General features: G+C 37.0%; 1 protein-coding gene across 3 annotated transcripts in view; it reads left to right on the forward strand.

The window, feature by feature from the left end:
- TBC1D19 (TBC1 domain family member 19) overlaps positions 1-22,907 on the forward strand; it is a 144,421-nt gene that overhangs the window by 15,600 nt on the left and 105,914 nt on the right. Inside the window, exons 2-4 of one of the 3 annotated variants that reach the window (XM_060655285.3) lie at positions 9,611-9,683; positions 10,647-10,692; positions 16,702-16,777. In XM_060655285.3, the coding sequence (XP_060511268.1) occupies positions 9,611-9,683; positions 10,647-10,692; positions 16,702-16,777 (195 nt within the window). Of the gene's footprint in view, positions 1-9,610; positions 9,684-10,646; positions 10,693-16,701; positions 16,778-21,537; positions 21,644-22,907 lie in introns of those variants that run through there. The other 2 variants (XM_060655288.3, XM_060655287.3) reach the window with 2 other exon arrangements.

Raw genomic sequence — 22,907 nt, forward strand, 5'->3', positions numbered from 1 at the left:
TGGAAAGTAAGACAATTGTAGGAGTGATGACAATACTGACTCCATCTTTGGCCCTTCATTTTGTTCATGTTCACTGGATCACCTCTCCTGGGGTTACGTGTTCCTGGCCCCTTGGGGATTAATATATAAAACTTAGAAATGCCCACCAAGGCTAGGATGAGGGGAGGGTTGCTTTGACCTCTCATGAATCCATTAAAGATAACATAATTTTTCTCTTTCCCGATGCACAGTTGTGCCACAAGATCTAAAGTTTAGCTGTCAATTAGGGGCATGCAGACTCTTTGAACTCACTACAGTGTCCTACACATCCTGTTACTCTATAAAACCTAAGGTCACACTAAGGTCTAGACTTTATGGAGAATAAATATACAGCACCTGAATCGTCGTCTGCCTGATCCACCCTGTCAGTAAGTTACCCGGTAAAACTCTGTGTAAACTTTGTGGGGTTTCATTTCTGTTCTCAAAGTGCCTTCTCAATTTGGGGGATACTTTGCTGTCCCTCCCCTACCTTCTAAAAACAGTGAAGACATGAATTATGGTGTATAGAATTTCAAAATAAGGAATGTCTTATAGAATTTATGTACTTGAGGGGTAAAATAACTATTAACATATGGGTTTGCTTTGAGTAAGTATATCTCTTTGCATTTTATTTCAGCACCGGATTGATTAGAGAAGATCATGTAGGGTTTTTGAATTAGGGAAGGCCAGCTGAAGTGAGAGGGAAAAGATTGGTTACTAAATGTGAACCGAGGACTGGTTCAGTCATTAAGTGTATTATGAAAGGAAGCTAAGAAGATATGGAATAAGGGGGATAAGACACCCAGTGGTAGCAGAGAAGTGAGTCAGCTGTGGGACGTCAGCAAAAGAAAACCAAGGAGGGCTACATCTTCAGGTGAGAGAACCCAGAGCAGGGCTTGAATTATACAACACAGATTGTAAGGCATGGTCAGCTTGCACAGAGCCAAAATTTCCAATTTGTAACTAAAACTCATTCCTGGCTACAATGCATGTCCACTGGGACTACTTGCATTATAGAAACAGAGATGATCTACAGTTTCAGAAAGAACCAAAAGTATTAGGAAGGACTGGGGATACCCAATTCAACATGTTTTAATCAAACCTCTCTTCTGTGGTGATGGAAGAAATTAGATAAAATCTAAAACAGTGATATTAATGATAAGCACGTTTGCAGATTGATGTGGGAAAGAACATTTATTTATCACACTTTTTCTTTTTTTAAAAAAAAATTCTAAGTAATCTCTACAGCAATTTAAGAATCTCTCTAAAAATTCTAAGTAATCCCCAACATGGGGCTCGAACTCATGACCCTGAGATCAAGAGTCGCATGCTCTACTGACTGAACCAGCTAGGCACCCCAGCTTTTCATGTCCCTCAATACCTTGTGAGTTCCTTGAGTGAGGGAGAATGGTGTCTTTTCTTTTATGTTCAGCAACTGGCACATAGGAAAGGTTCAATTAATTATTGAAAGAAGACTGTAAATAAGTAGGATATAAATATACTGAAAGGACTGAAAGGACACAGCTCAGGACAGAGAAGGTTTAGGTAGCACTCAAGATGGAAAATTGGAGTGAATTCCTAATGTAGGCACAGCAAGAAGTTTTCTGCTGTAGGACACTTCCTGAGAGTGAAGGAGTTCAGAACAAGTCTCTCCAAAATGTGCCACATTGGTACATGGACTGTTTTGAGCTGAAGACAGTCAAGATCTTTCAGGCTCAAGAGAAACTTTTGCCCCTCCCTTGACTACCCAGAAGAATCTAAATTGGGTGTCTTTTCCAGAAAAAGAGTTATTACTAGGGATACATTTTATTGGAAGGACTCATCTGTATGGCAGGGCAAATATCTAATTGTGAAAGACAGCTGTCCTCAAGAAAGCTAAAGTCTAGCACAGTGGTTCTTAAAGTATGGTCTGTGGATCTCCAGTGGCCCCTAAGGCCCTTTCAGGTCAAAATTATTTTATGTAATACAACCATTAAAAAGTTTATTGTGCTAACATTTGCATCAGCACAGAAGCAATGGTGATGGGTTTAACTGCCAGTGTCTTAGCTCAAAACCGGGAACTGGTACCAAACTCATTCCAAAGTAGTACCAAAGTAGTCATTGTATTCTTCACCACTGAATAGTCACGGTTAAAAAAAAAAAAGTCAGTTTTACTTGAATGTCCTTGATGAAACAGTAAACAATTATTAATTTTATTAAATCTCATTCCTTGAATACACATTTTTACAATATTCTATTTGAGGAAATAGAAAGTATGCATAAGACACTTCTGCTGTGTATTGAAATATGATTATCCAGAAAAAAGTGTTCCTGCCATTGAGATACAAGCTGAATTGCCCAGCTCCTTCTACTCCTTTTTAAGTGAAACACCATTTTTACTTGAAAGAGCAATTGACAAACTATTGTCATTCGGACTTGGGCTGATATTTTCTCTAAAGTGAGCAACATTGACCTGTTATTTCAAGGAAAATTATTATCTCTTGCCAATGATAAAATTCAAGCTTGAATCCACCACTGTGAAATTGATGGCTTCCCAATATTTAAACACTTTTCTGATGATATTGATGGTGATGTTAAAGAATGTTACTTTTTGATGTTTTTTGATAAAGTGTTTTTGATCTACTGCATCACCTCATATATTCAAAACGATCAATGCATAATGTTATGAAATCATGTATAGGTAGAAGAATGGTTTAAAGTACAAGGCAAAATGATGCATGTTTATGTAATAAAACATAAAAAGTTTATTGATGTTCAGATTCCACATTGCAACTAATTTTTAGGTAAATACTAGTCAAATTTTGGTATACCATTTATACTATTAAAGGAGAATATCTACAATATCTGAAAAGGATATTAAAATACTCTCCTCTTTCCAGTTACATCTCTGTGTGACACTGATTTTTTTCATACACATCAATCAAAATAACAGTGTCACAGATGGAATATCACAGCAGATTGAAGAATCCAGCTGTATTCAGTTAAGCCAAACATCAAAGATTTGTAGAAATGTAAAACAGTGCCTCTTTTTCTCACGAATTTCTGTTTCTGAAAATACAGTTTTTTTAAATAAAAATATTTAGGCTAATATATAATGGGTTTATATTGTTATTTTTAAATGAATTAATAAATAATTTTTATTGTGGTAAAATATGCATAAAATTTACCATTTGAACCCTTTTTAAGTGTGTAGTTTGGTGACATTCATTAATTCACATTGCTTTGTGACCATCACTAAACCATCCATCTCCAGAACTTTTTCATTATCCCAAACTAGAACTTGGTACCCCCTAAATGCTAACTCTCCATTCCCACCTTCCCCTTCGCCCCTGGCAACCACCATTCTACTTTCTGTTTCTATGAATTTGACTTTGTTGACTTTGAATTTGTTGTAAGCACTTCATATATGGAAAATCATATAGTATTTCTCTTTTTGTGACTGGCTTACCTTCACTTAGCATAATGTCCTCAAGGTTCATCCATGTTGTAGATGTGTTAGAACTTTCTTCCTTTTTAAGGGTTGAGTAGTATTTCATTGTGTGTACATATCATATTTTGCTTATCCATTTGTCTGTGGACACTTGGGTTGCTTCCACATTTTAGTTATTGTGAATAATGCTGCTATGAACATGCGTGTGCAAATATATGTTCAAGTCCCTTTTGAGTATATACCCAGAATTGAAATGGCTGCATCATGTAGTAATTCAGTTTCCAATTTTCTGAGGAAATTCCATAATAATAAACAAATGTGTTTTTTTCTGTTTTAATTTCTTATGCTATAAATATCAGTTGATATCATCCACATAAAGTACTCTCAGATCCTCAATTTTTAAGAGACTGAGGGTCCTGAGGGTTAAAAGTTTGAGAATCAGGGGTCTAGTGGAAAGAGCAAAGTAGAGAGGTCAGTTAGGAAGTTATTACAGTAGCGGACTGGTTGCACTAGACTTTGCCCAGAGAAGAATGGACAGGGTGGTGAGAAGAATCTGTCATATAAAGAGAACTTGGAACATCTGTAAATATATGTGACCTTGATAAAAGAAGCTTTTAGGGAAGACTCAGTAGTTTTCTTCGAATATTTGAGGGTCTCTTACAGAAAAGGGATTAGGCTTATTTTCTGTGACATTATGTGTGTGTTTGTGTGTTTGTGATGGTGGCAGATGGTAAGAGTAGTCAATTTTAGCTCATAATAAAGAATTTTCTAATGGAATAATTCAAAGATGGAATTGGCTAAGTAGGGATGTAGTGAGTTTCTAAGCTAGAAAGCTAGTTTAGAGTTTCTGAGTTAGAGTTTTTAAGCTACAAAACCCCTTTGAGAGGACAGTCAGCTATTAAATGGTTAGTTGACCTATAAAAACTCTGTAGTTTCTTTTAACCCTGAAATTCTGTGATTCTTCAGACACAGAAAGATGAAGTCCAAGATTAGCATGGTGGCATAGTGAGAAATGGATAGGCTGGGGCCTCTTTAGAGGGAATTAAAAGATCACTGGAACCCTCTTTGTAGACCTTGCTGTGCCCTGGTTGTTCTTCATGGAGTATCTAGTCTCACGTTACTTCCCAGTTTCTTTGACTCACCCACGACATTAGCCACTTATTTCTCCAATTTTCTTTACTCACCAGGTTTAGAAATTTAGGATGGCCAGTGGCTAATGCTTTGGATTAAGACTGTTATGGTGGACGTGGAAAGAAACTGGATTTGTGTGTGTGTGTGTGTGTGTGTGTGTGTGTGTGTGAGGGGTAGAGGGGGCAGAGACAGTCATGTGTTTTTACAGTGCAGAATGATAGAGGATGTCAGAAATGTCAACATAAATAAATGGGTGAAGGATATATGCAGGGCAATGTACACTCTCATTAGATTATATTTTTGATCATATTTTGCCAGCTCTCATAGTGAGCTAAAGGCATTTTGTTTAAAGAAAGGCTTAAATTTTGTTGTAGATTTAAAAACCTGTACCTCCAGGCACTCCTTCCCTGGAAGTCTTTTACATTTAGTCCACTGCCATCTGGACATCTCTTATATTTTATAACACAACTTTAATCTACACTGGACTTCAACAGCCTAAAAATAACTTTGAAAATTTTTTTATGTGAGTCTCACAATAACCTAGTTCAGATATTACTTTCCCTATTAGATAAAGAACACTGAGAATAGAGAATACAGAGAGGTTAAATGACTTGACCAAGATAATAAATAAGGCTGAGAGATAATTCACGGTCTTCTGATGCCAAATCCTATCCTTATTTAGTCCCAAGTAGTTTCAAAACTGTGCTTGGATATATCCAAGGACTCAGGAAATGTCCTATTCATTTAAAAATTCTTAATTTAAAAATATATTAAGAAACAACACTCTTTCAGATGCATTTTTATATTAAATACTTCATAATCCACTGTCGTGCTTCCAAATTAACTTGTCTCTGAATAGGTCCCAGGATAAAACCCTGTTGCTTTCATCATCTTCATATGTTAAGGACACTTAGAAATGTGTCGCTGATGAGGAAGGATATAACTCTGCACGAGTCTTTCAGAATATTTGGGCGAGGATCCTACTGCAGGGGTAGGAAGAGTGTAGGTGCACCTGCTCAACAAAGCTCCCTTCGTGGTGGACTGCTGCGATGTGGGACAAGCCAGCCAGTGACAAATCGTGTGGGAACAACATCATGATATGTGTAGGTTTAGCAGTTATAAGCATCAGAAGCTGGTCTGATTTTTGTATTTATAGTAAATGATTTCGGGATTTGTTTTCAAAAAAGAAAGTTCCCATTACTCTTTTGATTTCCTGCAGCAGTTTAATTTGTGAGTGTGCTGACATGGCCAGGAAGGCTATTAAAAGTGAAAGCACTTATCTCTGTGAATCAAGACTTTTTCCTTATATTGAGCAACCAAAGCAAAGTGCAAAAACAAACTGGATTATTGAGGCTATAGCATAATAAAGATATACATTTTTACTATAACTATACCTTCGACAATGAGAAAACACTCCTTTGCGTTGTCTACTTATATCACTTTCCATGTATTTTATATAGTACGGTTTTTCATTGGGTTCAGATTTCATTTGAAAAAAGGATTATGCTGCTATACTAAAACATGTTTGAGAACTGTCTTACCATGTTGCCCTCCTATCAGTGACCCTGCTTTTGTTTTTCAAATTTCTCAAGATTTTTATAATTCTGTTGATGATTAGGAATTTGGTTTGCCTTTGATTAAAAAAAAATATATATATCTAGGAAGTCTAGCAACCTTAAAATATTTGAAGATGTTTAGAAGGAATGACCAGTTTTTTCTCTTGAAATTCTTTAAATTATGTGACTTCTGAGTCATTTCCAAATATAGGCTTAGTAAAAGAAAATCTATTTCCTTTTGCTCTAGTACTTTTGAATGATGAGCCAGGTTTTGCAGCTTTTAAAATCCTAGGAATAATAGAATGGAAACCAGTATTTTTAGTTAAAACATAGGTTTTATGAAGTTCCTTGTTTATTTGGGTGAAAATTGGTTAAAAAGGCTAGTACATGGTTGGATCAATATAATTTTGTCACGCAACAATTACTAGAGTTAATACTTGATATGCAAAAATGAATTCATAATCCTTGCCTTTGAATTTAAGAGTCAAAAAGAAAAATAGGTGAGCTGAAAATTACAGTGTAATCTGATAAATGCCATCACAGAGAAACGGAGTGTACTATCTTTGTAGGCAAGGGGTGGGGGGGGGGCTGGAACCCTTAAAATATATGGCAGTTGGGGGATCAGTGAATGTAGTTCACTGTGACTAAGGAGTAGGGTGTTTTGAAGGAAGAGGTGTAAGAAAAGACAGGATGTTGTTAGCTTGGTGGAGGGGCAGCTGATAAATTTGGAGAGGTAAGTTGGTCTACATCGTGAAGGGCAAGTGTGCCCTTTTGAACAGTTTAGACTTCCTGTGTATGCTGTGGAGATTTGCAGTCAGGAAAGCCTTGTTTGGGGAAGAAGACGCTGGAGGATGGATTTAGTAAAGGGAGAAATTGGTTCATGTATTCAGCAAACATTTATTGAGCACCTGCTGTGTGAAAGTAACTATTCTAAGCACTTGGGATACAGCAGTGAACAAAAAGACAAAGACCTCTGCCTTAGGGAGCTCACCACTTCTGGCGAATGATGATAGACAGCATGCCAATAAACACAGTAAATACATGAATCATATGGTATATTAGGAGGTAGTGAATGCTAAGAAAGAAGAAAAAGTAGGCTAAGGGAGTATGAGAATGCTCCCTAGGAAGTAATTGGAATGTAAATAAAGTGGCAAGATGTCCAGTTCAGAAGCTGTTACCTTGACCCAGATGAGAAATGGTAAGGACTTAGGCTTACGTGTGGGACTTTAGAATGGAGAGAGAATAAATTGGGAGATGTAGTTTTCTTTTTCTTTTTTGACGCTCGAAACACAGATAGAAACTTTATAAAACAAACCTATAATGTAATGAACTATAAGATGAACAACCTTGTAACAATGAAACTTTGCCACACCAGAATCCCTTCCTTTTGCCCCACTCATCACAAACTCCTCCCTCCCCAACAACCTGATTTTTATGGTAATCACTTTCCTGCATTTCTTGATAGTTTTATTAACCAAGGGTATATCCCTCACACTAAGACACCCTAACTCAGTCTTGCCAATTAAAAATTTTTTTTGTTATGTTTTTTTTTAATCTACTGGTTTTTTTTCTCCTTCCTTTGGTTTTCCTTACACTTTATTAACTAAAGAACAGAGCCATTTGACCTTTAGAATTTCTTATATCCTGGATTTCTCTGATTGCACCCTCATGGTGCAACTTAGCATGTTTGTCTGTCCTTTACATGACTTATAAATTGACAGCTGGACCACTGGCTTGATCAGACTGAGTGTCTCCCCTGTGGTCATCACTGCTGGCATTAGAGTGTTCTTTCGTTAAGAAGCACATAATATCTGGTTGTCTTTTGTAAAGCTAACAGCTATTTCTGCTCAGTGCCTAGAGTTAGTAATATGTTAGAGGTTGCAGAATGGTGATATTCTGATGATATCACATCTGTTTTAGTTATCAGCTAGAATACTTTTTATCAAGGAACATTTCCCCTTATCTATTACGTAACTACCCTGTGGTGCAGTTTCTATAGGAAAGGCAAGATACATGCCTTTTCCTTTATTTACCACTTTTCCAGGCAATCCATTGGTTCCCTGTCATCCTCAATTTTTATTACTCTATCAGGATTTTCTCCTTAGTGTGACCTTGTCTAGAAAGGGGGTGCTGGTTGGTCAGCGTCAAGAATTCATAGCTGCTCGGCTGCTCCAGTCTGTTCAGACTTCGTCTGCTGTATTCAGTTGGGCAAAACCCCTCCCAGTTTTAGCTCCTGTTCTAAAATTGGCTCATCGTATGTTCCAGTGAAAATAGTGTTGGCTATTTTGGGGTTCTCCTGTTTTCACATCCATCACATACCACAACTGCTTACTTCCTTCTGCTTTTTTCCTGCACAAGCGCTAATACCGTACAAGTCTTGTGGCTATTGGTTTGTCCCCAACCGTTTGTATTTTAAGTTTGTAGGGGATATCTTATCACCAAGTTTTGTTGTAAATGTTTTCCATGGGGTTTTGGTTTTCCCGTTCAGTTGCTTGGTCTGTTTTTATGTGGAAATCAGGGAGATGAAAAAACAACAACAACAACAACAACAACAGCAAAACCCCAAACCAAACAATAACTCACTGTCTCCAATGTCATGTTTCATGTTCCCAGAAAGGGGTCGGTGCCTTGAAGAGTTAGAGTAGAATTATGAATAACTGAAGTTTCTGACTTAGAAGATCTGGTACATGGTCATTTCATAGATGAAGATTAAAAAATAGAAGAGAAGGAGCAAAGTAGTGGAAGACCAATTTTTGATTTCTTAACGTTTGAAATGCTTATCATGAGTTAACCCTAATAGAAATGCCTTCTGAAGCACTATGCTTTTAAAATTTGATAGAAAAAGTTAGATGATGAGAGATCAACACTTTGAAAATTACAGAAGCCATTATAAATTGAGGAAATGATTACTTTTGGTAAATATTACAGTGTGAAAAATGAATAGAATAGAAAGCATGCACGTGGAGATGAAGGAGACACGAATACGTATTTTGAACTGGTAATTTTATGTGTTTTCTGTAATTACGCACAACAAATGCAGGTTTGCATTGAGCAGCAATCTGACGAGGAAAAATCCATCTATCAGGGATGCAACTGGGTTTTTGGTCATTAGTTGTAAATGCCACCGTATATGTTTGACACAATATTAAGAGAATGGATTTATAAAAGCTGAGTGTTCTTCCTGCTAGAAAAATAGATATTAAGATTCATGAAGATGAAAATTCTAGATAAAAATATTAAGTATTCCTAAGCTATAAGTTTTTATATGTGGAGTAGACTGCAGTGTACCATCACAGATCCTGTATTTTAAGAGTAGGTGAAAAAGTCTTCTTTCTTATGAGCTGTTCTAGATAATTCTGAGGTGCTGTGACTTCAAAAAGGAATTTTTAAAATAGTGTGCACGTTTGGACACTCCTTTGTAAATGACTGACTTTTGACCTCTGTCTTTTCCTTTCTTCTTTTTCTTCTAAATTAGGCCAGTCTTCAGAGACCTGAGATTAAACTTGAATCACTAAAAGAAGATATTAAGGAATTCTTTAAAATATCAGGTTTGTAAGTTGCTTTTTTCCTCCTAATTCGTTAAGGCAAAAGAAAGAAATACTTTATTTGGAGGGAATATTTTATCACCGGCCTAACAGTTACTCATTCAAAATTGTGAAACAGTGTCTGGATAGGTTTCTAGTTGAGGAGAATTAGAACTTTCAGATATTTCTATAAAATGCTGCAAAAATTCAGGATCACTGTGGGAATCACTGCTTTGCAGTAACCAGTTTTAAATACTGTTTACTTCCTGATCAAAACACATCCTGAATGTGTGAAGAATCTCCCTCGCTAAGCACCTCCTCTTTTACTTTTTGTTCATGGCTGCTTTTCCTTCTATACTTCCCCCCGCCCCTCTTCTTTTCTGTCATTTCAAAGAAAAGGAAATCCTAATTTTCTTGACAGCAAGAAGAGAGGTTCCCTATCCTAACCCTTGCACATGGAAATTGAGATGTTAAGTGGTTTACTTTTCCAGAAAAGTTCAAGTTGTTAGAGGCCAGGCTAACCGGTCTGGGGGTACCTCTAATAATGTTTCTGTTGTTCAGGAGTTTACGAAGTAGTTAGTTGTGACTGCTTACGATCTGTCTTTGTCAGGTGCCTGGCTGTTTCTTGCCCTTCCCTTGGCACATCCCCCATAGCACCAGCAGTGCATCACTTAGCTCTGCTTTGGCGTTCATTGAACCCCTGAGCCGTGGAAGGGGCAGTGGTCCTCCCATCTGGAGAAGCTGGTGCGGTAGTTCTGCTTAAAAGACAATATGTTGAGAATTTTGCTACTCAGTGTTTGCCAATGGACACAGTGGATGTGTAAGAAATAATTCCTTCATAACACTGACACAGCAATTGACAATTGATAAAGTTCTTTCACAAATGAATATGATGTCAGAGTTTTAGTGAGATATGCTTTATTACAATGTATGCTTCTTTTGAAAACTAATATGTTCACATGTTTTATTCTTTTTTTTAAAAAATAGGTTGGGAGAAGAAACTTCAGAATGCTGTTTATAGTGAACTGAGTGTGTGAGTTTTTCCTACCTATTTTGAGATACTGTTACGTTTAGCTGTATTTACTTTGTAAGTAATGAATATAATATTGCTATGTACACTCATTATATTATTATTTCTCATTAGTATTTATGTAACATTTCACATAAGTTGATATATTTAAAAATTACAGTCTTGCCTGAGAATGGGTAATGACCATATGGGGGTTTTTACCACCAAAATTTTTATATTAATAACTCCTTTATCCAATATAGTTAGGGAAATAAGTTAATATTTCAGATAACTGAAGCTTATCAACATTCTTTTTATTGGTGCCATTTTGGATATTTATTACCCTTCTTCTCTCTTTATAAAGCAACCATTCTAAATATAGTTAACATTTTTTTTTTTCAAAATTGGTGTCATTCTTAAGAAAATCGGTGTTTTTTTAAATCTGGATTTGTCTTCAGAATCTGTTGTGGTGTGTAAAACTATTTCTTACTACAAAGAATATAGATCTAGAGTGTTAGCTTTTGTAGTTTATTCAATACTGCATTATTCATCTGTTATTTAATTACCTACCATGGGCTAGCACTATGCTAGGCACTGGGAATATAGTATAGAACAAGAAATCAATTCCTACCCTCATGGAGTTTATAGCCTAATGGAGTTCTTATGTCTGCTCTCTTTTTTTTAAAACTGCTGTTCAATGTGCCTGTGTCTCTAGCATTTTCTAGTTTCTAACACTTTTGTTTCCAACTTGCCCTTTCTAATCTGCTGTTAACTAGGAAATAAGATAATCCAGTTTATCAGAGCTGTTTCTAAAGGGACTCAGACGAAGGCCTGTGGATCTGTGCTTAGACACACATTTTAAAAATCAGTATTTGCTTCTCTGCTTATCGCCATTTTCGCAGTTGGCTTATGAATTCTTAAATAACATCATGTATAAGTGCTATCTGTCAGTTGAAGTTGACCGTAATGATACCCCTGATATCATTCCTCCAAGGAATAGATGTTTATCATGACAAATAAGGTTTTAAATTTACAGTAAGTTTAGAGATGCCACAGGTTGCTTAAATGTGAACATGATGATTTATGTATTTGACGGTGACATAGAAAGCGTATAACTGTGTGGGTCTGTGTGTCCAGTACTGGTGGAATGAAAGCATCCGGTTGTGTGTAATTCCAAACAGTGAATTTTTATCTGAGGAGATTTGACTGATGATTGCAATTTTTGTAGTGTAATGCATTCCTTAAGATGGTTGTCTGACCAGTGAGTGCCTGTTTACTTGATGGCAGGGACAGAGTTTCATTCACTGTCTTATTTCAGTATCCTAACAATAGACATTAAGTATTTTTGTATAATCTGTTGAGATTTTTGAAGGAGTAAGTAGTACTACCTTTTTTGCTCGCCTGGGTTCTGAAGAAATTGAGAAACAAGCCAAATAGGATATCAAAATCATACTTTTATTACTGATAAAGACCAGATAAAAGGTTGTAGCTTAGTGCAAGAGCAAAATGGGTCCTTTAACTGAACTCCAGAATTAACTAGACTTAACCTTCCAGTTAAAAAGCATCAGTGAGCACATTCCATTTATTATTCCAAAATTTAAAAGTCGGATAAGGCGCTAAACCTCTTCTGTGGCAAGCGAGAAAAAGCCCTGGGGAGAATCTAAGAATATTATAGTAAGGGAGCTCTTTTCACAGGGAAGACACATCCAGAGTGGGGAAGTGTTTTTGCTAACATAAGTCAGAAGAATAAAGAGGACTTGGTATACTGTGCTGCATTTTTCATTGACAGAAACCATTAGATGGACAAGTAAAGAAAACAAAAAATAAAGTAGAAGAATTTACTAGGTTAAATAATCAGAGTAGAAAAAAAGATGCCCTCTTACCTAATAGAGGTGTAGACACATGAGCTATATAGATGATACCTGAAAATTGTTCACTTTCCTTTTACCTATTTTGGTAAACACGCCCGAGATTTTTGTCCGATTCCTGTTTAAAAGAGACAGAAAATTTTCTGTATTCTGTTATTTACCTGAAGCTTGTAATTCTAGCCGAAGTTAGTTCTTCCCACTTAAGATTGACTAATTTATTTAATTATTGTTGTGTTAATATTTAATAGTTCACATTGATCGAAGGAGTATTTTATGCAAGCACTGTGCTAAGCACTTTAAATTCATTGCCTTGTGTAATGTAATCTTCACAACAACCCTATGATTGTGGAATTTATTATTGTAACCATTTTACAGAAGAGAAAACGGAGGCTTAAACTACTTAAATAATTTACTGAAGATCGTATGGCTAGTAAATGGTAGTACTAGGTCGTAACCTCCAGCTGTCTGATTCCAAAGCACATGTGTTTTACTGCACCTCACATATGTTTATATTTTATCTCTCACCTGGATTAAAAATGCTATAAGACAATAATTGAATTTTATATTTCTTTTAGTGCCTTCTAGAGCATCAAATAAATGATTTTGAGTCAACAGGTAGTTATTACGCCACCTGCCAATGCTAACACGTGATAAATATTTGTTGAAGAAACTCAGTGTAGTTATTAATCCTAAACTTACTAAAAAGATTTAACTAAGACAGTCTTTACATGGAACATGTACCTTTTTTTCCCTTAGTTTTCACTGTACTTTGTGTAGAACAGTTTATTAAGAATTAGGTGACCTATCATTCTCTTTTAAGGAATATAAATTAAAGAAGTAAATAATCCTTTTTAAAGTCTTTCTATATAAATATATATTATAAAAACATCCCACAGTCTACTGTTATAGTAGATATATGCAAATGTCCACCATACCTTGGAGAGGTATGAATGTTGAGCAGTAGTGGACCAAAAATGGGAAGATTTTAGATAATGGGTTTCTCACACTAGACCACAAGATAGAGTAAGTCTTTATAGATATTCATGGCATTTGTTGGAAGAGTCCTCAGGCAGTAGACCAGAGCACTTCCAAAATGTCCTAATCACCGTTCTTCTTTGCCTTCTTTTGAATGTTGCTTTAAATGTACTTGCTATGTGTTATGCACTGAGCTAGGAATTGAGGGTAGTGAACAAGCTGGATAGCCTTTGCTTTCCTGGAGCTCACATCTCTGAGGCACACACGGTTTAAGAAGGCAATTAGAGCACAATTATAGTATAGTATAGTATGGATAGTACATAGTCCAAGAGGTGCTGCGATGGGCCAGACAAATGGAGTAGGCACTTAACTCAGGGCGGGGATGTCATGATGGCTTACCGAAGGAAGCAATATTCAGATTGAAATCAAAAGCTAAGGTAGAGTAAGTCAGGGGAAGGAGTAGAGAAGAAAGGTGCTTTAGAAGGGAGCAACGGGCTCAGAGATTCAGAATTGGGAAAGTGTGGCACACTGGAGTTTATGTGTGTTTATATGGAGTTTATGGCTGGGTGGTACAGGGCGAGGGACATGGTAAAGGACGATTCTAGATACGTGGGTGGGGATGTGCTGCTTCTTCAAGCCTTTTTAGACAGGATCCTAAGAGCATTTGGGTGTCATTTTAGAATTTCAAGCAGAGTGGTGACATGATCGTGTCTGCGTTTTATACTCACTAAGCAATGTACTGGTTTTCCAGTATGTGCCAGGCGTTATGCTAGACACTGGAAATAGAATCATTGGTGAATAAGGAAGACATTGCTTGTGGCTATACAGCCAGGCAAATTGGCTAATAGGCTGAAAATAGTGTGGAAGCAGGGGAGACTGCTTAAGAACCTGTTGGCTGAATACAGGCAGGAGATGTCTGTTGTCTACAACAGTGTCAGTGGGATGAAAAAGGATGAGAAGGATTTAGAGGGATTTCAGGGACAGGAAGAGACAAGAGTCAAGAGTGATGCCCAAGTTTCCGTGCTTCGTTCTTACCTGTCAACCTTCATCTCTGCATAGAACTAAATGTGAGCTGCACAACGACAGAATTTTAGCCTATTTGTTTACTATTTTTATTACTGTAAACACTCAGTAGGTTCTTATTAAATACTTCTGAATGAATAAAAATCTAACTTTATTTTGGTTTTATATTAATGATTTTGGGGTTGCCACCTCTTGTTCCCTGTTTTTAATTAAATGTCTTTGTTCATTAAATAACTTAAGATTATAAGTAAGTACTCTCAAGTCTCAGTCCTAAATTAAGTTTTATTAAATTTGGAAATAACTATCATTAATGTGAAAGAATTTAAATTTTTTTTTATGTTTTATTAATTTTTTGGAGAGAGAGAGAGAGAGAGAGAGAGAGAGACAGCATAAGCAGGGGAAGGGCAGATACAGAGGGAGACCCAGAATCTGAAGCAGGCTCCAGGCTCTGAGCTGTCAGCGCAGAGCCCGACACAGGGTTTGAACTCACGATCCATGATATCATGGCCTGAGCCAAAGTCAGATGCTTAACCGACTGAGCCACCCAGGTGCCCCATAACGTGAAAGAATTTTAAAACAATTTAATTCTAAACTACGTCCCTTTACAAATGATATATCACACAGTATGAAGTATATAGTTTTTTTAAAATTCAAGTTAGTTACCATATAGTGTAGTCTTGGCTTATCTTGCATATAAAAAGAAATATTGAGGTATATGAAGATCGTAATTTTTTTTCATTTGTGAGTGGGGAAAGGTAATTTATTTAGGTACACAGAGTACAGATTTTAGTAGAAAAAACAGTTAGCTGGAAATAATTAGTTAATACAACTGTTTTCTAGGTTGGGTAGACCAGGTTGCTTTTTCTATTCCAGAAATGTTTCTTACGGGCATTTGAACATTTTACACTTAGGTCTTGGGATAGGTGTAGTTCAGCTTGGTATATCATAAACACTTTACATGTTGATGTCCCACTTTGAATGAGGTACTTCTTGAAAATTCAGTGTATGGTTCTTGATTATTGGAACATGGTTGCTTTGCTGTAGGTACAAGTGTTACGACTAATTTCAATAGGAGTTACATGTTGTTGTGAAAAAGACTGGAATCTCTAAGTAAATGTTGAACTGTTGTGTTTTCCTACTGCCCTCTCTCTCTGTGATTTCATGTCACTGTGCGTCCATCATTTTATTTCAACCATTCTGGCTTTTTCTGATTTTTAAACACGCCAAGTGTTCCTAACTCAGGATCTTGTGCTTGCTGCCTTTCTGCCTGGAATATCCTTTCCCCACATCTTTGCCTGGTTGGCTCCTTCTTCTCAGTTAGGTCTTAGTTCAAGTATTAGCTCCCCTAGACACCTTCCCTATCCTTCCAAATCACTTCTATCTCATTACCCTGCTCTCATCTTCTCATGGCACTCATTACTCTCTGATATTATTCTATTAATTTGTCCCTTTTTATAATTATTGACTGCCTTTACTAAATGTTAAGTATATGAGAACAGGGGATATTGTCTCAATTACCATCATATCCTTAGTACCTAAAATGGCTCAAATATTGTTGAGTCAACAAATGTTTTCTTAATAAAACCAGTACATTTGGAATACGAATGTAAAGTTACTTAGAAAACAGAAAGAATCCACGAGACATTAACATTTTTAAATTTTATTAAATTTGTATCTATTAAAACATGACTCTTATGGAAGATAGCACTTATATTATTTCAACTATGTTAAAAATATATAGCGATATGGAAAAGGAAATTGGGAGAAACGAAAAGATATGTTGTGAGTTCACAGATTTTTTTTGAACCTTAAAAAAATCCCTCTAAATGTTACAATATTTATGTGCTAAAAATAAGAGTTCTGGTAATTTTTACATGAGCATTTACTAAGCTCAGTAATTTAAAAATTCCCCCAATTTATGAATTCAGATTGTTGTGCAATTCAACTTTTAACGAGCAATTAAATTGCTAATCTGAAGCTACCACGCTAGTAGGATAAGAATTAAAGTTTTATTATGTTGTTATACCTTCTGAAAACACACAGGTTTGCTAACAGATACTCTGTTTCATATATGACGTGGACTACAGAGGTGAGTAATTTCTAATGAAGAGAATTAATTACTTATCCAGATAACGTATAATATTTAGCTGCCTCTTTTTGTCCCTAGGTTTCCTTTACCTAGCCATCCTGCTGCACCTCCTGAACATCTCAAAGAACCTTTGGTATACATGAGGAAAGCACAGGTTGGCTATTGTTCATTTTTCACTTTATTTTGCCATGCCAGGTTACATAATGCAGAGCGAAAAGTGCTTGTTGGTATCAGGAGTGTATGTCATTCATTACACGGAAGCCTGGGTAAGAACCACTCCAGCACAGTGTTTGCATGCTCTTCCTTTTTACTTTCAGTGACCGAGGATCACACCTGTTTAGCTGCAGTAATCCTGAAAATGTTGTGTAGAAGAAGGAAAAAATCATGTACCGTACTGGCCTGAACTTTTCAACGTGATAAAAGTATTATGTGGCAATTTATTCCTGATGCTCTGAGATATTAAAAGAATGAGATGGGAATGAACTGACTCACTCTTCCCTTAAAATTTTGGCCGTGGAAGCCAGCAATACTGATACTGTATTTGAAATATGTTTGTCCTCACAGCAGGCTGCTACATGCTGTGTTCTGTCGCAGAACTCAAATGAACCTGCTACCTAAAGTAGGCTGAAACAACTACAATTCACTTTAAAAAATAAAGTAAAATGACGTAAACAGAAAAGCTGTAAAGAACTGTTTAAACAGGAGGTTGGTAAGTCCTGTCACATGCCCCTGACGCTCGACTGTCCGCCTCAGCACGGCCTGGTGCACCTGCCTCTACGAGGCTTCCTTGCGGTACTGGGTACGACTCTGTCGCTGCCGCCGCCGAGGGGCTTAATGGACACCACAGAGTTGACCTCTCTCAATCACAGTGTCAGAAATTATCATGGAAAATTTCAAACATACCCCAAAGAACTCCCATAAACCCCTCACCCAGCTCCAGCAATTATCATCGTGGCTCCTTCTGCTACTCCTGAGAAATATCCTGCTGCTTTGAGTTATCACATTCCAAGCAGTGCATGTTAGGCAGCTTTTTATTATTCAACCATTTTTATTTTCACTTTAAAAACCTTCAAAATTAGATGGTGAAAGGAAGCAATGTAAACAAAAATCATAGAGATATTTGAGGAAATATGCCATATATTTCTATCTCTAGGTAGTGCATTTAGGTCTAGCAATCAGACAGTATTATCAATATGTCATAAAACACAATCATTAAATGATTCATGTATGAAAGAATTGTTTGATCTTTTGTAAAGACGTAAACTCAAAAAAAAAATAAATAAAAGGGTTGGGTCTAAATATTTTTTTGGTGAAGTTTGAAAATTTCTCAAAGGTGTAGAGAAAGTATCAGTTTTAGCCTATTAGGTATAGGAAACATAACACTAAAGTTGTTTACCCATCATGACTGGAAAGAGGTAGAGAGGGAAATAATAGGTCGATGTTTCAAGCCTACCGCTGGTTGCTGAGAACACATATGAACGGTAAGTGTATGTGTTATATATGTACATGTATATACACACATGCCCACTACTCTCCTCTTTTTTTTTCCATACTTACCCACTAACTCGGGTTGACGCACTATAGTCCAAGGGCCAAATCTGCCCTGCCACCTGTCTTTATACAGCTGGCAAGCTAAGAATATTTTTTTACATTTTCACCTGGCTGAAAAACCAAAGGAATAATGATATCTGTGGCCCATGAAAATGATAGGAATTAATAAAATATGTCATATTGGAAGCCTTGTTCCTTTGTTTAGTTATTGTCAGCGGGTGCTTTCGCACTACAATGTCAGAGTTTAGTAGTTGCATAGAGACCTTATGACTTGCAAAGTCTAAAATATTTACTGTTTGCCCTTTTACAGAAAGTTTCTCAATCTCTGCACTACATTATTCCTTCTTTAAGAGCAGGGACTGTGTTTTTTTATCCGCAACGTCTAGCCCAATGCATAGCCCATGGAACGCTCAAGAAGTGTTTGTTGAAATAATTGATTCTTTAACTGTGGTCATGCTAAATACCTCCTCTACAAGTTAGTGTCCGCCTACCTATCCCCTTGTATTTGTTCCTGTCTCCTTGAGTCATCTAGTTCTTAAGCTCCCTGATCTTTTGGGCAGTTCTCTCCTTTTTGCACGAAGGCTACTTAGGCTGGATGGCGTAACTACCATCCCGTCAGTGTTCTCCCTTGCACCTCGCAATCTCTTGCCCCATAGACTTCTGTTCTGCCTGCCATTCCAATCCTTAGCCTAAGGCTGCCTCTGCCATCTACTGTCTTTTCCCAAACTGTGGCATACTTGGGAGGAAACTCACATGAGTTATATGTTTACCGTGAATTCAGTCTAAATCCATTCATCTTTCAGTGGATTCATTTTGCTGCCTGTCAATCCTTTTATGATTCGTCATTCATTATCTGCTTTCCAGTTAGGTTTTCCCAGAGTTTTCCATGCTTGTGTAGCCCCTGATTCTACCTCCCCCTCACTCATTTTCAACACATGCCACTTATTTTATTAAGAACATTCAGGTCATCACATTCAGGTTTCCACAGCTTCCCTCTTTGCTGCCACATCTTTTTTGCCTCCAATCCTCTATGGTCAACTATCTACTGTACGTGTCTTCTGTGAAATCAAACTCAACATGTTGAAAACTGAGTCTATGGCATTATTCCTAAAATGAGCATCTTGTCCTGACCTTCCCATTTCAGTTAGTTTCATCATTACTATAGTAATTTAGACTTGAAATATCTTTGCTATTTTCCATATCCAAATAGTCACTAAGTTCTATAAATTATTTCTTCCCGTGGTCTTACAGCTTTCTCTTCCTTTTTATTATTAAGGCCATTACCATAGTGATCACAGTGGTGATGAAGAGGAGGATGGCTATCTTTTATTGAGTGCTAACTTTGTTTCAGACGTTAATTCATATCCTTGTCTTATACTGACACCTCCTGATTTTCAACTTACGTCTTTCCCCATCATCATATGTACTCTTAACACAATTAACTTTAGCTACAAGCAGATGAAACCTTATAATACATGCCACTGCCTTCTCACAAATCTTCAGTGACTACCAATTGCCCAACAAGTTCCCACCCCACAGCGCAACATTTAGGAATTTTTAGTTTGTCCCTAGCTTTCCCTTTCACTTTATCAATCTCTGCCATCCTATAACTGTCCTATGTGCCCTTCCTTGCATCTTTTAGAAAAGAAAAGAAAACTTTTCTTATTTTGTTTTCTTGTCCTGGAAAGCTCTTTCTGCCTGCTTAGCATTAGGAAAATCCATCTATTTTGTGAGGGTCAGCTCAGATGACACCTCTTCTCTGCTGTAGTTATCAGCCCTGTTGAAAAGGATCTCTCCCTCTTTTGGAAGCACACTGTCTTTTAGCATGCTGTCGTTTTATGGTTATTACAAATCGCACTCTGTGATAGCACTTTCTGTACACATCTTTTTTACTTTAGTTATAAGCCTCTTGAAAGCAGTAACAATTTTAAAACATTTTTGTAGACCCATTATATCTAGCATACTGACCTTTATGTAGTAAGAACTCAAAGTTTGTGTCAGATTAATAGTAAAGGCACTTGCCATCTCTTCTAGCAATTATTGTGATATTCAATTAAAAGATATTTACTTAACAGAAGACCATGGGGGAGGGGAAGGGGGAAAAAAAAGGTTAGAGAGGGAGGGAGCCAAACTATAAGAGACTCTTAAAAACTGAGAACCGAGGGTTGATGGGGGGGTGGGAGGGAGGGGAGGGTGGGTGATGGGTATTGAGGAGGGCACCTGTTGGGAGGAGCACTGGGTGTTGTATGGACACCAATGTGACAATAAATTTCATATTAAAAAAAAGATATTTACTGAATGCCTGCTAGAAGACAGTCTACCATGTGATCTGGAGATTCAGAAATAAGTTAGATAAAGATTCCACCTATGGGTAACTCATGGTTTAATCACTGAAAGTGCTGTATGCCATGGGGGAGATGGCTAAGACGTTCTGTAGAAGCACTAGGGAAGACCTGGACATAGGGGATTCTTTATTACGTTGTTCTTTGCTCTTTACAATCAAAAGAACTTAAAATAAAATCCAGTGAGTGTTTCCTTCTGCTTTTATTCAGTAAAGCAGGTTGGCAGAAAATATTTTGGAACTAGAGCCAGGAAAAAAATGTGATTTCCACCGCCCCCCCCCCCCCCCCCATTAAACTTTCATGAGTTATTTGAACTTCGTTTAGCTCTTGATTGTGTCTTCAGAGTTGGGATGTAAATCAACTCTCTGCAGTTTTTGGCAGGCTAGATTGGTGTTCAATTTTCTAGGCTGATGAGGGAAACAGGCTTCTTACACCGCGTCAGCATTTCCCAGAGTATTTTCTGCTGAATACTAGCTCTGAGAGATGCTCTACAAAAAAGGGTTCCATGGACAAATAAGTTTGGAAACTGAGGCCCACGCTGCCTTCCTCTTGGTGAATTACCGTTTGTTTGTTTGTTTGTTTGTTTGAAAATTCGTGTCATATATTTTTCTTCTTTATTGAGGCGTAGTTGACACACAGCACACTTTCAGGTGTATCACATGGTGATTTGGCAACTGTATACATTATGCCACGTTCACCACAAGGGAGCTGCCATCATCCAGGGCTATTACGGTACCATTGACTCTGTTTCCCACGCTGTACTTTTCATTCCTAGAACCACAGTTTATGATTTTTTTTTACAAGGGTTTTAGATGTACAGAAGGATTGAGAATATATTATAGAGTTCCCATAGATTCCACACCTAGTCTCCCCTCTTATTAACATCTTAAGTTAGTGTGGTACGTTTGTTACAATTAGCGAACCAATATCAGTACGTTATTATTAGCTAAAGTTCATACTTTATTTCCTTAGTTTTAACCTGATGTCCTTTTTCTGTTCCAGGATCCCAACCAGGACACTACATTACATTTGGTTGTCATGTCTCCTTAGGCTCCTCTTGGCTATGACAGTTTCTCAGACTTCCCTTGTTTTTGATGACCTTGACAGTTTTGAAAAGTACTAGTCAGGTATTTTGTAGATTATCCCTCTGTTGGAATTCGTCTAATGTTGTTCTCATAATTAGACTGGGGCTGTGGGTTTTTGGGAGGAAGACCACAGACAGAAAGTTTATACTTTTATACAGTTATACTCATTGCATCATATCAGGGTATATACTGTCCATATGGTTTACCATTGTTGATGTTGACCTTGATTGCCTGGCTTAGGTAGTGTTTGTGAGGTTGCCCCACTGTAGAGTCACTCTTCACCCCCGACACCCTTGTGTGCTCTACTCTTTGGAAGGAAGTCACTATTTATGGTTCACACATAAGGAGAGACAGTTATATTCCACCTCCCTGAGCTGGGAATCTCTACAGAAATTATTTGGAGTGTTTCTGCATGGAAGAGTTCTCCCTCTCTTCCATGCAGAAAGAGAACTGGGGAGTTATTTATAATAAATTTGTTTATTTATTTATTTATTTATTTATTTATATCACTATGTTATTTATGTCACTATGAACTCGTGGGTGTTTATTTTAGTCTTTGCGTTTTAATTTAACGCTTCCTTAATTTTGTTGCATGCAATTTATTTTGGGATGCTAAGGCTCAGGGATGTTTTGCAGTAAAGAAACTGTTTAATTTTATTTAATCCAGTGTTGTTCAAATTTATGTGACCACAGAACCCTATTTCCATGTAAAATAATTTGGGAACTCTTTTGCCACACCTTTTAGAGAAAGGAATATTTGAAGAAACTGATACACAATGGGTGATTAAATATATGAATTTTTTTGCGGAATAATACTAGTGAGCACACGGAGCTCTAATTATGTGCCAGGTACCATTCTAGTGCTTTACAACTATTTACTCATTTAATATTCATGACAAGCCTATAAGGTATGTTACTCTTATGATCTTACATAGGTCCAATTTCACAAAACTAGTAGGTGGAAAAGTTGGGATTTCAACCTGGATAGTCTGGCTCTAGAATCTGTACTACCTGATGATATTCAGCGTATTTCTCTATCCAGTCCAGAAATGCTCAAACTCAAGATATGCTATTGGTTGAATTTACCCAGTTCGCTGTCAATCCAGGCACCTAAACAAAAATGAGAATTTTGTTGGTTTTATGTGACTTCAGTTCTCATCCTCTTCCTAATTAGTCTTTCTGCCTTCTGTATTGTCACTCCATTTCTTAAAACTTCCCAGACTTTTAGGATACAACCGCAACTCCTTATTTTTGTTTACAAGACTGTCAAGGATCTTGCTTCTTTTCACCATTCGAGTCTTACCTC

This window comes from Panthera onca, chromosome B1, assembly GCF_046562875.1.
Source record: "Panthera onca isolate mPanOnc1 chromosome B1, mPanOnc1 haplotype 2, whole genome shotgun sequence".
In the NCBI taxonomy this organism is placed as follows: Eukaryota; Metazoa; Chordata; class Mammalia; order Carnivora; family Felidae; genus Panthera; species Panthera onca.